Source organism: Chamaea fasciata, unplaced genomic scaffold (assembly GCF_029207755.1).
Source record: "Chamaea fasciata isolate MVZ Bird 193981 ecotype frontalis unplaced genomic scaffold, bChaFas1.0.hap1 SCAF_1, whole genome shotgun sequence".
NCBI classification, from domain to species: Eukaryota; Metazoa; Chordata; class Aves; order Passeriformes; family Sylviidae; genus Chamaea; species Chamaea fasciata.
In genome coordinates this window covers 108,343,476-108,361,065 of record NW_027094086.1, presented here as the reverse complement: position 1 = coordinate 108,361,065, position 17,590 = coordinate 108,343,476, and the positions used below count along the sequence as shown (strand labels likewise).

Here is a 17,590-nt window from a genome sequence, read left to right as displayed (position 1 = left end):
ATCTTAGAAAAACTGTTTTTAGAAGTTGAATCCTATTTGGTGTGTGTGTTAGGTGAGTATTTAGATTATAAAGTCTTAGTAAGTGAAAATAGTAAAATGAATCCAAAATGTGAATTGGAATTTAAATAAGTTTAATAGGGTTTTTTTTCATAAATGCTCACAAGAGCATTCAAGAAAATGCTCCTTATGCAAAAAAAAAATCTAACCAATTAGTAGTCAGAGGGGAAAGAGTACAGAACTGTTCAATTTACTTTAAGAGGGCAACAATGTCCTAGAAATGAAATGTTAAGTGTAGGTGAATTATAAATGCCTACTGCTATCTCCCTTCATGTGTGTCAGCCTGCCTCTTACTATATCTGTATCCTTCGAGAATCACCACAATTTTTAAAAATAATTGCTTTGCTTTTGTGAATTATCAGTGTGTCTTATATTGACAGATATATGTACCGTTTTTCATGGGGGTCCATCAGCACTGACCAAAATTGCGATACTGTGTGTCAGCACATTAAATAAAATTCCTCTACCTGTTTCAACTTGTATGGTCTGGGGATTTTCTCTGGAAGAGCCAATTCCTCTTTACAACTCTTCTTCCCCTGTGCCCATCTCCACGTTAAACAAAACTTTTTCCTGAAGCCAGGGAGTGACTATCCTAGTCTGTGTTAAGTAACCCATGGGTCACAGCAGGAGAGTTTTAAAGTATCTAGATTTCTGGGGAGCAGTTTACTTCATTTCATATGTTGAAAGTTTTAGGTGTTTATTTAAAATCCATCTCAACATATCAGTTATCTAGATAGAGATAAGACTTCCTTCCTGACCAGTGCTTGTCCAGTAATTCTGATGCATACCACTCTTGTAGTTTCCCTGGTTTAGGTATAAAATGATATCCTTATCAATGAACAGCTTTTTATTGTGGTGTGGTTTTTCTGGTTGGTTTTTTTGTTGTTGTTGTTTTTGGTTTTGGGGGTTTTTTTTAGAAAATCTGTTACTTCATTCACTGATTTTCATAAGTAACAGTTCTTGCTAATTTAAAAGAGCCCTCCTGACACTCAGCAAATAGTCATTCAGACATAAAGTGGAGAAATTGCCTTGCATTTTGTATGTTAAATTCAAGAAATTGTCCATTGTAATTAATAATCTCTAACCACATCTGCCTCTAGTGGTGCAAACAGTAATTAGTTTAATACTATTTATGAAGTCTAGTGTGCTAATTATACTTGAATGTACAGCATACATTACTTTAGAGGAAAGTGGTACTTCATCTTCTATGATGCATACAGACTATTTTTGGAATTTCTGTTGCTCGAGGGATATCTTCTAATTGCTGCTGGCTGAGCATGACTGGAATCTATGAATATAAATTCCAGCACACAGTAGAACTTTGTGCTTTTTTAAAATGTTGAAGCAAGACATGTTCAGGCTTCCAGATCAATATTTAAGTATAACAGTGATTAATAGGACACTCTTCTCCTGGAGAGAAATTGAAATCCTAGGCTGAGCTCAGAAGGATGAGCCTGGATTGCTCATTTAGACCAAGTTGTTTACAAGCAGGATTTTAGGGAGTGAGGCTGAGTGAAAGCCAAAAACTTCTTGAGAGGGTGCAATTTTTTTTCTGCTTTTACTGTGACATCACTTTAAAGTCTCTAATCAAAATTTAAATGCATTTCTAATAAAGTTTAATTAACGTAATAAGAAGTGGGGCTGTATCGAGCAAGCAGAACCAGAAAGTTTTTCATTTGAGTTGTTTTTAGTTTAACTAAAATGCAAATTGTTTAAATTAATAGGAATTTAAGAGCCACATCTCAGTTTCTTTCCTACTTTGAGAAGAATTACTTGTTCTGGGTTTTAGTTCATGTTTGGTTTACTTTTGTATTCGTACTTCTAACAAAGAAAATAAAATAAATTGTGGGGTTTTGTGGGCAAATTTCTGATTACCATCAACCTGAAGTCAATTATTGAGGAGATTAATTCTGTGGAGACTGGCTGTATTAGATATTGCAAAGTGTGATAAAGTCAATGGAAATTAATTGAAAGTGCTTAAATGAAAGTCAGCAGTGAGCAGTAATTTCATTTTGTGTGCAGTTGTGTGCATTTTTACAAGATGTAGAGAATAACAGTAAGTGTGACTTGGCGAATTTTTGCAAAACTCAATTTTCAGGTATGCAAATAAGATGTTGAAGGTCATTAAGAAGAGTCTGTATAGACTGGAGTGGAATATTAACCACAGTTTCTCAAACTGGCACAAGTCCAACAACTTGTTTCTTCCACCTACCTAAAATGTAAACATACTTCCTAAATTCAGATACTAAGTGTTATAATAATATTGATTTTACAATTCTGGTAAAGATTTAGATATAATTAACTAGAAGAATTCATGCTGACTATATAATTTGTCTTTTTCTTTTCTCTGTTAAGTATATTTATTTGCCTGAAAAAAAGGACATATGCAAATTCAGAGCACTTACAACACCGTGGCAGACGGTTCCAGTGGGAGTCCTTTCTATACTCCAACTAGCTCCCAAAAATTATCTGTGCACTGCACATATAATCTTTTACCCAAAACATTAAACTAGTTCTCTAGTTAAGGCAAAAATTCTCAGCAGTCTTCAAAAGTTGTCAGATTCTCTTCCTCAAGGTTTAAAAACTTACTTTTAAAAAGCAGACTAAAATGAAAGCACCTAGAACACTATGAGTTACTTGATGGGAAGTCAAGGGAAAGGTCATATGACAGGGAAAACCTACTGTTTGACAATATGAGAGTTATTAATTTCAATAAGAATGATAACACAAGGGTTAGAAACTTCTGCAAGTGCTTTTTTTCTTGATTCAGCATCAGTGGTGTTCTTCATCCACAGGCTATTCTAATCTAACCACTGACATTTTAATTTTGTCAATGTAGATGTGACTATATGAGCACACTGTACAGAGGTTTTTCAATCACATTCCTTTTTCAAGTAGATTAAAATACTACACTGCATGTGGATTTCTGTCCGTTAAGCTAATCCAGATGACATGAGACTTTTTTGTGAAACCAGTTCTCTACTAATTGACGTATTGAGTCAGTCAATCAGTGCTGTCTCTTCCCAGAACTAAGAAAAAACCAAATCCTCAGTAAAGATTCTGAAGACTTTTAAATAAAAATTATGGAAGTGTCATCCTTCTTCCCAAGCCATTATAATATGCATTAGATTATTTTTTCTATTACGTTCTGAGAGATTACCGAGATTTTAAAACGCTGAGGAGTATGCTATGCTTCAAGCAAATGCTTTGAGAAATTTTAAGATGATTTGTGGTTGGAACATATCTCTCACAAGGAAAGGCTGAGGGAGTTGCACCTCTTCAGCCTGGAGAAGACAATTGAGAGGAGACCTCATGAATGAGTATAAATATGTAAAGTAGGGGGGACGGGGAGGGGGGGGGGGGAGGGTCAAGAGGATGGAGCCAGTGACGCTCATGCCTCACTAGTCAAGTTTTCTTTGCAGAAATTACTGAGCATTATGGAGACAGATGTTCTGGTTCTGGGTAGAATACTTGTGTTTCCAAAAAGGTTTTGAAAAAGTCATGCACCAAAGACTTAAAATTCATTAGTGGTCCTTCCCTCTTACCCGCGAGCTAATCAATCTCTAACTTGTTAAAATTTACTAAGTGGAGAATACAGATTAGAGAAAATAGAGTTATTAAAAATTTAGGTTTTTTAAGAGTGGTGTCTTTCAAAGGTTTGTTGCAACATGTGCTGCTAATCCAGAAAAGGGAGGGAATAGGGAGGTGACAGAACTGACTGATGGCACTAAATTACTCACAATACTGAAAATTAAAACTGACAGAGAAGTTGCAGCACGTTTTAAGATTTGAGTGAAAGGAAAAAAATGATACGCGATTTAATACTGATAAATGACAAGTAATGGACATGGGAAAGTAATTTCAACTGTACATATGCAGTGTCAATCTCTAAACTATTTTAACTTCTGGAAATCTTTTGACACTATTTTTCCATGGAAATGATCGCTTCATACTCATCAGTAATCGGAAAGACAACCAGATTATTAGAGATGACTAGTAAATGATCAGACAAAAATGCAGAAAACGTTATTGTGCCATGGTGCACTCAGGTCTCAAATACTGAATGCAGTTGTGGTCATTCACTCTCAGAGGGAATGAAGTTTATCAAGAAAAAGTACAGCTTGATGGTGGAAGGAGAGTCTGAGTAGAAAAGAACTCCATCTTGGAAACGAAATGCTCTGTAGTGTAGTATTAGGAATGGCATAGGAAAGATGAATTGGAAATAATCATTCATGCTTTTTGTAAAGTAAGATTAAGTGAGTATCAAGTTAGATGCTTTAAAATCAGCAAGGGTATGTCTTCATAATGCATACTTGAAGTGTAAAATGCAGCGCTGTAAGTATAGCACATGCTAAAAGTATAAATACATTTAAGATAGCCTTTTCTCCCATGTATTTGTCCCATCCTAAGTGCAAAAATACAGATACAATATCAGCTTAGCAAGTTTCTTAATTCCAGAGGTACTTTTCTAGAAACTAGAGGTGTGTTTTATGCTTTGTCTATTTCTCATACTCTTCTTCTACTCCATTCCAGCTGTCAGAAACAGGATTACCAGGTTTGGGCTATTTTTTTTTCGGTCCTGTACATATATATTACAGTTGGGTGATGTGAATGTAGTGTGTATGGAAGTTTCTAGAACTTCATTGCTGTTTTGAATACTGTTAACAGCACAATTAGGGCAGCACAGCCTTGAAATCCCATCATTGCAGAATTATACAGTGGTGGCTTTCTGCTGCTAGGGTTGTATAATGAACTGATTATCAGGCTATTTAAAAGGTGGTAGGAACTCATCTAGAGCTATAATCATAATCAACCTATTTAGTCTGTTTAGGCTTAAAGAAGAATAATTTCCTTTTTTTGTTAAGCAATCTTAGTGATAAAGACTGAGACAAAAAAACCCCCTGCATCTGATTTATCTTCATGCATATATGGGGATTTGATTCCACACAGATATCAGCAGCCATTCAAAAGACAAAGAAATAAATCCCTGCTTGAATATTCTTCTATTTATTTCAGTGCCAAAATACTAGGACCATTCTTCTCTATACATAAATGACAGACACATTTGCAATTTACTGGTGAATTTGTTAAAAATATTTTATGGACTGTTGCACTTCGGTTTATTTCACCTTAAGAATCACGTGCGAAGTTCATACCTTGTTTACAAATTTATTCATACATTAGTGAAAAACAATGACCCAAATGGCATTGAGAGAATATTAGGGTTGTGAAGTTAGGAAGTATCTGATTTAAGGTTCGTATAAAATTTAATATATGCTTCCCCTTCAGCAAATGCATTCTGAAAGGCTTTTGCATAACAAAATAATTTTCCATAGGATTAGTGCTTCATTTAGTTGATCTCCCCACCACACTGAACTGGTATGAGGCAAACACCTTCTATGGAGATTTCCTTTCTAAACAGTTTGTTTACTAAAACTGAGGTTTGTGTTATAAAAAGTTCAGAGGAAGCTACTAAGTCATTTAAGACCTAAAGAATCTTCTTTACTTTACTATGACAGTTGAAAATATATTTATCTTAGAAAAGACTTATGAGTGGCTTAACTACATTCACTAATGTGGAAAGACTGCTGTTAATGCTAGATTTAAGTGAAAGAAGATTTTAAGTTTTAGAAATCGAAGTTTCATTGTACTGTCGTATACTGTCATCTTAATTGGTCTAAGTCTGAGTCAATGCTCCTGCTTTTGAGTGATTCATAATATCCAGGGACTCTAGGTTGGTTCAGATAATCAAGAGTTGCTTCTTTTCCTCTTTTTTGTTTCACACATTTAATTTACCACTTAGATATGCTTCTTCATTTGAGAAGCTTTGCAGCAGTTGAACTGGTTTCTTGAACTGAAAGATTTTAATACAATTTTTTTCCTACCTCACTGGTATGTTATAACTGATACATTACCATTTGTAGAACAGCTTAGAAACCTGCACTAATGGAGTTGTTGGAATGTAGTGTAGTTTTATTATTTAACCAGAAAGCCAATGAAATATATCAAAATTATGAAATGTTACAAAAATCACTAAATCTCTGATATATAGGATTATCTATATAGGTATGAAGGCTATTTGAACTTCCAAGAGTAGTTTGGCTTCCACACCTCATGCAGAATCCTTTTACTACTTCTCTTGAAAGTCTGTAATAAAAGCATTTTGTAGTAGTATTTTTCAGAAATGAAAAAAGCTAAAGTAAATGCGTCCCTTAATGTCAGAGATTGATTTAACAGAGTATACCAACCAGCAGTGAAATAGTTGCTACCCACAGTTGTTTCTGGCTAGAGGCTAACTTGTGTTAGTGACCCTTTTCATACATGCTTTCAGCTTCTATAGATGTTTCTTATTAGCAGCTGCATGTACCTAGGGAAATTTTATCTTCTTATATTAATTACTGAAACAAAACACATGGGGGATTATAACATAGTCTTGTTATGCCAAATCCTGTCCACAGTGCAGTGAGAATCTACACTGCAATTTTATTTGTAGTAGTAAATCTTAGGACAAGGTGTAAATCCATGATGCATGCCTAAAAGTTGCAGGGCTGTCCATCCATCCTTTCCTCAAAACCCAAGCATGGCATTTTAACAGTGATTTAAGAATTAGAAACTCTTGTAGAGAAGACCAATAATATGCTATTTTTGTAACTGAGCCATAGCCTAGTTTATCATCAGTTGATTTCAAATGGAGCTAAGCTGACGAGAGCTATGACAGATGATAGATTTGTAAAAATATCCTCATGGACAATAAAAGTTGACTGAACTGTGTTTTTTCATAGTGCAAATCTTTAGTAATGTAAATTTACATTTTAATGGAAGACTCTGTATTACCAGAAGTGAAGAAGTTAAAATATTTTCAAGACTTTGTATTCTGCTTAGGGATATTTCATTAGAGGTAGTACATCTTTTCTGATGTATTTTAATTCTATGCCATTCTGTTTTCATCTGAACTGTATTCTATGATTAGTTTATGGATTAAAGCATCAGGATTAAGATACTCTAATTCTCTTTTTTCTTAATATCTTACATCTGCACTCAGTTCTGTTCTTTAAATTAAAAGTCCCTGTCAGTGAATTATACCAAAGGATACTGTTGTTTTCTATATAAAAGTACATTAATGTCTGTAATTTTGTGGCTATTTACCAGAGAAAAATGAACTTGGTGGCTTTATAAGAGTGATTATGGCTGAATTTCCATGATTGTTCAACTCTTTGATTAAGGGCCTTGGCAGAAAAATAAACTTAGATGATAGTGTATCTCTGTTCTGTCTTTTTCCTCTGTGAATGATCTAAGCTACATCTTTCTAATTCTCTGTTTTAGGTTGAAGACTCTATCCTCCCACCACTTGTTTCTTTGGTCCACAGTCAGAATGGTAAGTATACTGACACATCAGCTACAATTTTCATGAAATCCAGTTTGTTTTAATAATATTTCAGTGTGGTCATGTTCTTGGCACCTTTATTTTCAAGTGGAATGGAGACTCTTCAGTTTGCAGTTGCTCTCAGAAACCACATCACTGCTTTTAAGCCACGAAGTCATGGCTGAGGAGAAAGGGGAGAGCCTCAACTCAAACAACAAACTTCTGTCTCTCATTAGAGATTTACTGCTGCCTCAGTAAGTATAATATTGCTCCTGTAATGGGGAATAACTTGATAGGCAAACCATTTTGACAGTGTATTTGTTTTAGCCATCCTTTCTATGTTTAAGTGACTAAGTCAGATGGGGAATAGCAATTAACTGCTGCCAGAGTTCTTTGGCCAACATCTCCTCCTAGGTTTATTCAGTATTTTGTCATATGCAACACAAACACAACTTCTGTCTGATGCTTATTTCTGATACTGTGCCTCTGGCTGCTCTTGGAGCAAAACAGGATTCACTTTAGCTTGTGGGCTGTGATTTAAATATTCCACTTTGTTCTTTTAATAAAGTCAGAACATTATAACTACAACATCTTTTTGTGTACTTTGGATATTGTTCCTTTATTTAAGATGTTCTGAAAACATATGACATCATATATAACTTTTTTAAAAGGAATAGTGCATCATGGATTAATCCTTAATGGTGCACCTAGAGGTTATTGCCTCTAAATTGCTGTCCTTTCCTGCTGCCCCAAGCAGCAGTAAAACCCTACAGCAGAGTAGATGAAACTACAGCATGTAGGCCAGATATGGTCTGGAACTTCATTTTCATGGTTTATGGTCAAATGAGGCCTCTCATTTCATGCTGACTTGCAGGTGAGCATAAAGAGAGCTCTCTGGGTTATGCACACATTGACTGTGAACTGGTAACGTCTGTGAGTAGAGGGAAGGAACATGAGATGAGTCAGTAGTGATGAGTCATCAGTTGTATTTTACATTATTCTAATAATGCTACAATGTGTTTTTCTATGTGGTCCTCAAAAGTTAAAAACAGTCAATACTTAGCTGCCCTAAGTGAGAAAATTGTTCTCCACTCCTACATGAAATAAATGGAAGAAGGCTGGAGGAGTGGATGCTGAATTATGATCAGAAACCCAGTGGCTTCTTCCAAATATGAGACTTTCTCTTCTAATTGAGTAGTGTTCTTACAGCTTGAGGACCAAAATTTTATTCATGCAGAGTGTGTAAACTTTTCTCTCTGACAGAGAATTGGATGAAAATCTTAAGAGTTCTGTAGAGAAACTTACTTCCAACATCTTTCTTCACATTTTTTTTCCTCTGGGAAATGTTGAATGTATCAGTACAAATTAAAATGGGAGCTGCAGATACTATTTTTAAAATAGAGTATATGCATTATTAAAAGCTGTCAGATAATTTTCTTCCGATAGGGGAAGAGACATGAAGTCAAAGGAGACAGAGTTCTGTCCTTGCTCTGAAAGTTGCTTTTTGTAGACATGTCCATCTTACACAACATTTCTCATTGAACTGGGGGATGTGTGTTTGGAGGGATGCGTCGTGCTATTTACAAACTAGGAAAGGAAGGAAACTAGGATTAGAAGGAAAACAGCCAATAGACTTGTCTCCAAGCTTGCTAGCTCAATTGGGTGGAAGGGCTTTTCGGCCTGAGACTAATTATGGTCCTGTGGGGACTTCATTTGTGCTATCTTAGCATGTGCTGTTTGGCAAATGAATGAAAAGGGTCTTTCACCAGCTCAGAATCTTGGATCCAGGGTTTAAGTAATTCCTGAATCAATTTCCTCATCGCATTAGCAGAGATGAGAAGGGAGGGGTTCTAAGAGTCAGTGTAATCTACTTGTAAAGATAATGTAAAGCTCTATTCTGAGAAATATGGTTTACTTGAAAACTTGAGATCTATTGAAACTGAGGTAGAACATTGCAGGCTGAAGAGCTTTTTGCTGATGCTGTTTAGTCTTTCTGTTTCTGGGTAAGGGATGGCACAGAATCTGACTGAGCTGGAGGACAGTCAGAAGAGGGGAGGTGTGTGATGGCCATTTGTTCATGGGCAGTCTGTGGAGGGAAGTAGATATTTTCACCCCTTTTGAATCTACTGCAAAGTGAGAGCTGTTGAATGTGGTAGGGAGTGACATCTGGTTTTAATATGGGATGTTCTTTTTAGGGAAGACTGTAATCTTACACATTTGTGTGTATATTTTATTCCTATAAATGTCCTTCTCAAATTGATTTGTTTAAATGTAAAACTGACCCTTTATGCATAGTGACCCACATTCTATTTAAAATATAAATAGGCTTCATTTTAAGATAAATGCAGGAGTGCAGCTATTACTACTTTTTTTCTCGTCTTCTGCACCATCCATAAAATAGCAGTTCCATTAAATACTGTGTGTTTATAGATCACAAAGTTAGCTTCCTCATAGGGTTTTGATTGAATTGAATGAAACAGTGTCATTAAATTTCAGTTCATTGAAAAATTATTTTCCTGAACGTTTCATAGCCAAAATGAAACCTGGAGCTATAGATGGTGAATACATGGCAAATGCTTTATATCCAGATTTTTTTAATCAAAAATTGAAACATCAGCTCTATTTCATTTTAATTCTTAATATTTGTAATTATATATCATAAAAAATTGAGCCGCATCAGCAAAAAGAGAGAAATGTGTAAATAAAGATTTTTTTTTTTTATTTGAAGGTTTATGTAGCTTGTTCTCAGTGGACTACCAAGCCAGTTCTACAAGTATGAAATCCAGGATACTTGATGTAATATTCTTTTTTTAAGAGTTTAAGAGAGTCTGCATCCCTAAATCTTTAGTTCCTTTTGTCAAGGTTGTTCATAGTAAAGATTGAAAAGATAACTCCTTACAGTGTAGTACCTGGAGTTCACAAAACCCTTATAAAATGCCCTCTACAGCCGCTGCTACTACACTGTTCGGGGTTATGAAGTGGCAGTGAAATCATTTGATAACTCATTCATTTAATAAATTATCTCAAGCATGGCGTATTTTCCCTTCTGAGAAGATTCATATATTCATAGCTCCTAATGGCCCTTATTCAGGCAATGTGTTTATATTAATTGCTAAGACATTGACTCTAGTAATCTGCGTTTTCTCATGTGGTATTTGGTTTGATGGATCACTGCATCTTCCCTTAGAAATATCCTTTCCTAATATTATCTTGGGGGAGGGGAGAAGAGAGTTTCAAGGAAAAGGAAGTGAAGTGAGACTTTTTTATTGAACCTCAAGAAATTAGGATGCCAAGTGTGCAAAGTTATTAAATAATAGTGTCTCTCAAGTGTAATACATAGAATGCTTAAAACTGTTAAGGTGGGCCCTGTTTAGGGATCATATTGATGTGTTTATATCAACATGTTGCCAAGTGTCAGATTTTTAAGCTAGCATGGCTGATTCATTTGTTACTACTGTTAGGAATTACAGTTTTGGAGACCTAAATCCATGTCTTATGCAGTGAAAGATAAATTCTGGCATCTGAGTCACATGATAGCATCTTTGATTGCCTCAGAAGATTTAATTATGGACTCTGGAAAAAAAATAAAATTGCAAGCCCCATTATGTTTGGTAGGAAGATGTATTGCTTATATGTAGGGCTCTTGGAATCGGTGTCTTCTAATGTATTGCAGTATTTTCTTCTTTTATTAAGAGACTTTTTATTGACCAGCGAGAAATTGTTTTCTTTGGGGGACTGGAATCTGTTCTATGTAGAAGAGATAGTTTGATCGCTCAAGACCTGAAGCCATCACTGACTTCTAACAGATTATTCTGGAGATACTCTAATGTGGTTTTCAACCCTGCAGTGGCACATTCAAGTATGTAGTAGCCATGACACATTGCCCGTAGGCTGTGTGCTTGTGTAGGCGTGTTAGCCCTTGTGACGGAACTCCTGCAGGTTACCTCAAGCCTGCAGGGCTGGTGTGTAGGGCTGGTGTGTTTGTCCCTCCTTGTCAGAGGCAAGCAAAGAATCTCCCTCTAGAATTCCTTCCTGCGCAAGTCAGAGTGCTGCGATGTAGGGCCTACAGAGAGGGGAAGAGCTAACACTCAGTAGCGTGCATGCTAGCATGAAGGTGGTGGGAAGTGATCCAGATTCCTCAGTTCAGACAGCACTAGGGATCTCAAGATGTGAAGTAAAATTGCAGTTATTTGCATGATTCCCCCTCCCTCTACCAGAACACTACAGTTTTTTTCTTGTTGTGGACATTTTGTTGCTCATAACATCATAACCTACCATGTTTTCCTACAATTCATCCTTTCATTTGTTCTTCATGGGTTTTTTTGCAAAGGAAGAAATTTAAACTTCCTGTTCTGTTACTCCTAGGTATTTGGAGTAGGACTAGTGGAAATCCAAGACTGTGTTTTGAGATAGCTGATTCTGTGGTTTTCTTTGCTTACATTTTTCTCACTTCCATCATTGTATCCTACTGCCATCCACATACATTTTTGTTTAAAAACAGTAAAACTAGCCCCGTGTGTTGAGTGGGTATCACTAGAATGTTAGTAGCAACAGCAAGGTCCATTTTGCTTTTCAACAGGCTGTTTTCCCTTACCGAGATTTCCATGAGGTGATACTTGGAAATGTTTCAAAGAGGTTTTTCTTGGTGTGTTTTCTGCCACAGCTCTCAATAAACATTGTTTTGGAGTATTTTTATGTTCTTTTGCTCTACATGACTTGGAGAATGAAAGTATGCTGCCATGAAAGCAATATTTTTTGAAATTAGAGACAAAATATAAACCTCAATGTGAGTTTCTCTCAATTTGGAGAAAAATTACTATGTATACAAAATATAGAGCTTAGTTGAATATAATTTGATTGATCATCTTCCTAAGCACTCGATAAATCTTCTACCTGATATTTTGAGGCTCATTTACTATTTATCTCTTAAAGAATAGATTTTTTTATGTATGAAATAATATAGATCAATAAATAAGTCTTGTGCATATAGACAACATGAATGCTTTATAAATATACTTTGCTATAATTTATAGTTTTAAAACATGCATGTTTTATATATATAACCTGCACACCTATATATGTACATATATATACGCAGCGAAGCATCTGTATTATTACATATTTTACAATTACCCCTCTCTCTAAAAATGTATTCTCTTAATAGTGCTGCTTTTAAATTTAATCTGATGCTGATTTTAAAATACTGTTTCTAAGTGAGTCTTGTTTATTCCTTTGTACAATTTGAAACAGCCTCATATTTCCATTGTAGTTACAAAGTTTGGAAATGGGAAATTATGAATTTTTAATATCAATTTTTGATGTGTATGTCTTGATTTTTTTTTCCCCCCCCTCTCCATCTTGCCTTCCAGGTATGAGCACATTCTGCTGGCTCCAGACCCGGTACCAATGTACGCTCTGAAACTGCTGGTGGCCCTGAGTGAGCACAGCCCTGCTTCTGTGAGGTGATATAACTGCACATCCTCTGTTGCTCTGGGTTCCTTCTGTTTCAATTTCTCCTTTCCTATTAGGGAGTAGCAATAACAGACCTCACTATTGTACTACTTTGACTAGCACTCTGATTTAGAGAAATCATTGGAGAGTGTTTGTTATAGAACACATCCTACATCTTTTGTGTCAATTCTACATGATCCTGGTTATTTTAATGAGGATTTAGCTAATGAAACACTGGAGACAAAATCAAAATATTTTTAATATTAAAATTATCTTTAAAAATGTAAATAAAACCAAACAAAACATAAAACATTATAAAAATTGTTGCTCAGCTAAACGTATTTGTGGCTGGGACAAAGGTAGTGTGTTCATCAAATGTTTGCTGTTTACTCCAGTCAATTCACTTGAAAGCTGGTCATTTCTCCTGCAAATATATCTACCTTAAAATTCCTAAATACAGATTTTAAATTTTGATATAGGTAGACTCAGTATGTTTAGAAGTATCTTAATTTCTCTTCCTTCTTGTTCCAAAATTTAGACTCTGGTGGACAGAAAAAACCTCCCAAAACTGTATCATACAACTTAAACTGTGTTAGTTGATAGCAGTAAGGAAGGATCTCTATCTTCTTGGATGTGCCCAAAAATGTGGTTATTCTTGTCATTGGCCATTGTCTGTTTGTGGTGTCTGATAGTGTTATGGCTCAGAGGTTGCTGAGCATTGTAGTGTCTTGCTTTGATTGATTGAAATGAGCACAACAACAACAAAAAACAAACCAAAAAACCCACCCAAAAACCCCATAAGGAGATTTAATTTGTTTTCCCACTTTTTATTACAAAAGAGGAGGCATCCTCTTTTAGTCTTTTATTATGCTACTGGGAATGGTGATTTAATATACTAAGTAGACTACAAATTAACTAAGAAATAGGATGGCTTGAGATTTTAAATATTTTGAATTGTATAAAACAGTTTTCATTGTAAATGAGCTGTTTATGCTACTGTAGGATTTTATTTGTTCTAGAAACAAACAGTACAGCTTTGTTTTTAGATTTAACCCACAGATATTCTAGTACTTTAAGAGTTATGAAGAGTATTTCTGTAACTAGAATGCTGATTATATTAGCAGCACATTTCGTCTCCCTACTGAGTTTGCTTTAGTTGAGAACTCATATTTCCCAATATGTATGGCACAATCTACCAATGTAGGTAGATTGTGGATGCACACTCATCCTCATGGTCATCTGGCATCACACAGGTTTTTCTAAATATTATTAAAGAGCAGCTGTCTATATTCAATGAACTGTTAATAATTTGAAATACCAGTATGTCCAGCACTCTTATTTAACGGCTATTTATTTATCTGGCTATTAGATTCCAGATTCTAACCCATCTGTAATTGTTGTGTTTCTCACATATTTTACAGGTCTTCTTTTACTTTCACTAAATCATTTGTTTGGCTGGGTTTCTAAAGGAGCACAGTTTAGGCAATTCTCTTGGTCTATCTTTTTCCTTATACTCTGGCTTCCTAATAAATTTTGCAGGAAGTAGTCAATGCTTCAAAAACATGAGAGAGGTGAATAATATATTCATATTCATACAAATTGCTGGTGAACAAAATGGAAACCAGGTACATGCTATAGTGAACACCATATCACAATTGGTTCTGGTTTGGTTCAATGAGTAATTAATCAGTATTCATGAAGCTCAAAATTACTCAAGGCATAAGCTCTCTTTTGATCCTTTCATTAGACAGATGAAAAGTATCTGCAAAAATTGTGATGGGGAGTAAATAAATGACACTGGACACAAATCCTGTGGGATTTAATTTGTTCTTTGTGGAAAAACTCTACTGCATTTTAGTACTGATGAGAGTGATGTGAGTCGCTGCACTGAGTCTCTGTGGCTTCTTCAAGCTTACATTTTATCCACAATGCCTGGCTTTCAAGGATGAATGCTTTCTCCTGTAATTAAATGAATAAAAGTGGTAGTAGCAAAAAGATTGTAAAATGACAAAATGTTAAATTAGTATTTACCTTGCTGTTGCAATGTCTCTTGAAAATAGTTACTAATAATATTTTAAAATAGAAAGTGAATTGGGGGTAGGACAAGGGCTAGTGTGCTTTTATTTAGTTTGTTCCATATGAAAGCTTGTTCGCAGACATGTTCACCTAACGGATTCTTGCTTTCTTGCGCTCTCTTTATTATTTCTACCAATTTTCGTGCATCTCACTTGTCTTACTATCAGCTGAGATTTTACCTCTGTGCTCCCTGATGGAGGCATCTGCATTTGAGCAGTTCTTACTTTAGCACTCGAAAGGAGACAGATGCACTCCATTTTTGTTTCCTTTTTTTCATAGCTGATACTGTAAATTAGCTAAATTGTGATATCAGAGGAAAAACATTTCATCTTCTACTATTTTTGGACATTTCTGTTTTCTATTACAGGTTGTTTGTTATATATGGCATAGACACAGATACTCAAATACAATTACATATTTGATTTTTTTTAATATCACAATATAGCTTATGATAAAATACTATATTTACAATAGGTGTTTTGAATTCCTTTAATAGGCATTTTATAAGAATACAAAAAAATACTTTGTACTCTTTGCCATTGCTCCACTGTTGAGGTACTTTTTAACATTCTCTGTTGTGGGAGCTCTTCCACTCCATTGCTTTTCAATTTAGCAGTGAAAAACTCTAGTGATATCCCATTAGTCTGTTGCAGAATTAGATCTCTCACCAACATAAGTTCTCTCTTGTGTAAGATGGTAGTTGGAAAAACCCCCAACTTTAATGTGTTTCTGTGGACACTTTTAATTATTTGGACATCTGATCATATGAGCATCCACAGGAAGAAAATCCAGTTTCAGAAAAGGATGAGTGTTTTCTCTTCTGTTTTGACTTGAATGGGTTAGAGTATAATTGAATCAGGTACCCTTTTGTACCTGCTTTTACATCACACAACAATTGCTGTCTCATACAACCTCACTTAGAGCTGGTTTACTAAGAAAGCAGCAGATATTGGAAGAGTGAGCTTTGAACCGAATTTGTTCATCAGTTGCCTGTTTTATACTTTGCTCAAAGCAAATAGTCTAGCTTTAAACCTTTTAGTAATATTCTATTGTGGCTCTCCTAAATACCTATTGCCTTGTCTTCCTCAAGAACTTTTAGTGTTTTGTGATAAGAAAGATTGTGAACATGAAAACCAGTGTGAGAATTAATATCAGAGTTCATATTTAGCTGTATTGAAACTGCTGATTTCAAAAGAAATCACTGATATTAAGGAAAGTTGTAGCTTCAGTTAATGATTTATTTCTGGACAACTGTAAATCTTCATTAGGGTTTTTTTCCTCCCTTTGCATTAATTTCTCTTGGTGAATTGTACCTGTGTAAAGAGTTTTTGGAGGAATAGAACTTCTTACAGTAGGAGCAAATGTCTGCAGCAGGCTGAGGTGTGATACAAGTATGCATTCAGAAAGAATGGTATCACAGGTAACTTGTGCTTTTGCGTGTTTACCACCTTAACGTATTAGGTTATATGCATGGATAGAAAATCAGACAATCTAGAAAGGGTTGGGGTGTTTTTGGTTCCTGCTTTGAGTCTTTTATACTCTTTGCTGTGGTCTATAATGATCAGATTGCTAGGTTTTTTCTAGTAGTGAGGAGTTTATGTGAATTTCTTAGTTTCTCTTAAAACTATGATATACCTATATGATATACCCATTAGCTGCTCTTAAATGTTTTGACTGTTGTGATCGAATCTATACTGTGCTACTCCAGGAAACTTTTACTGGATCATGGTTCTTAAGCTGCCTTTTGGCCTTACAAAGAACCTTTTCAAATGTAGCGATGTGCTCTCTTAGGTAGCTACTTAGCCCACCTTTAGGGAGAACTCATAGCATTTGGTGACAATAATATATCTATCTGAAAGCTAAACCTTCTAAACTATGGAGTCTGAATTTTATGGGTTGATAAAACAGACAATTTTGGTTTTAAGGAAGTGAGACAGTAAAGGCAATAGAAAAGAAGAGAGAATTTCAGATATTGCATCAGATAATGGTCGTGGAATTGGGACACATTCCAGTATTCTATTAAGGTCATTTCCTGAGGGAGAAACACTAACTAAAAACTAATAGTAAGGCACTCTTATTAGATGTATGGTGAAGGACAGGGGACCAAAATAAGTAACCTTTTTCACCTTCTGTTCTTAAAAATAAATTTTCCAAGCAAACATTAGGCTACACTAAAAAAGGGGAAAAGGCATCGGAAACCAAACCAGGAAGGTGCTGAAGAGCAACAATAAAAATATCTGCTGCTTCTAAATGCCACAGATCTAGTACCTGTGAAGATGATAGATGGATTATCCTTACATGTTGCAGCATAGTGTCTTGACTAATCAAACTATCTGTTATAGTATCTTTGGAATAATCCAAGAATTGTCCAATTTTCAACCTTCATTTGTGCTTTTTGTACGTATGCATTATGTATTAAAGACCATTAAGGGCACAGTTTAGGGTCAGTGTTAGTAATAAGTTGATCATCTTTTCACACACTATTGTGATCTACATCAATGTTTAGTTACATTCCACTATATTCTGACATGATCTAAAATCTTTGCCCTTGATTTCAAAAAACAAACAGTCAAAACCCCAAACCAAAACCAAACTCTTTGGAGTTCAATGTGGTGTTTTTAATTGCTAGAATTATGATTCAGT

At 35.2% G+C, this 17,590-nt stretch overlaps 1 protein-coding gene across 10 annotated transcripts in view; it reads left to right on the top strand.

The window, feature by feature from the left end:
* Positions 1 to 17,590, top strand: part of ULK4 (unc-51 like kinase 4) — a 215,276-nt gene that overhangs the window by 75,309 nt on the left and 122,377 nt on the right. For all 10 annotated transcript variants that reach the window (XR_010722489.1, XR_010722490.1, XR_010722491.1 and 7 more), the window contains 3 exons: positions 7,381 to 7,432; positions 7,530 to 7,674; positions 12,790 to 12,882. Coding sequence is in view for 7 of the 10 variants with exons in the window: in XM_066192922.1 (XP_066049019.1) it covers positions 7,381 to 7,432; positions 7,530 to 7,674; positions 12,790 to 12,882 (290 nt within the window). In the remaining 3 variants the exon portion in view is untranslated. The remainder of the gene's footprint in view (positions 1 to 7,380; positions 7,433 to 7,529; positions 7,675 to 12,789; positions 12,883 to 17,590) is intronic.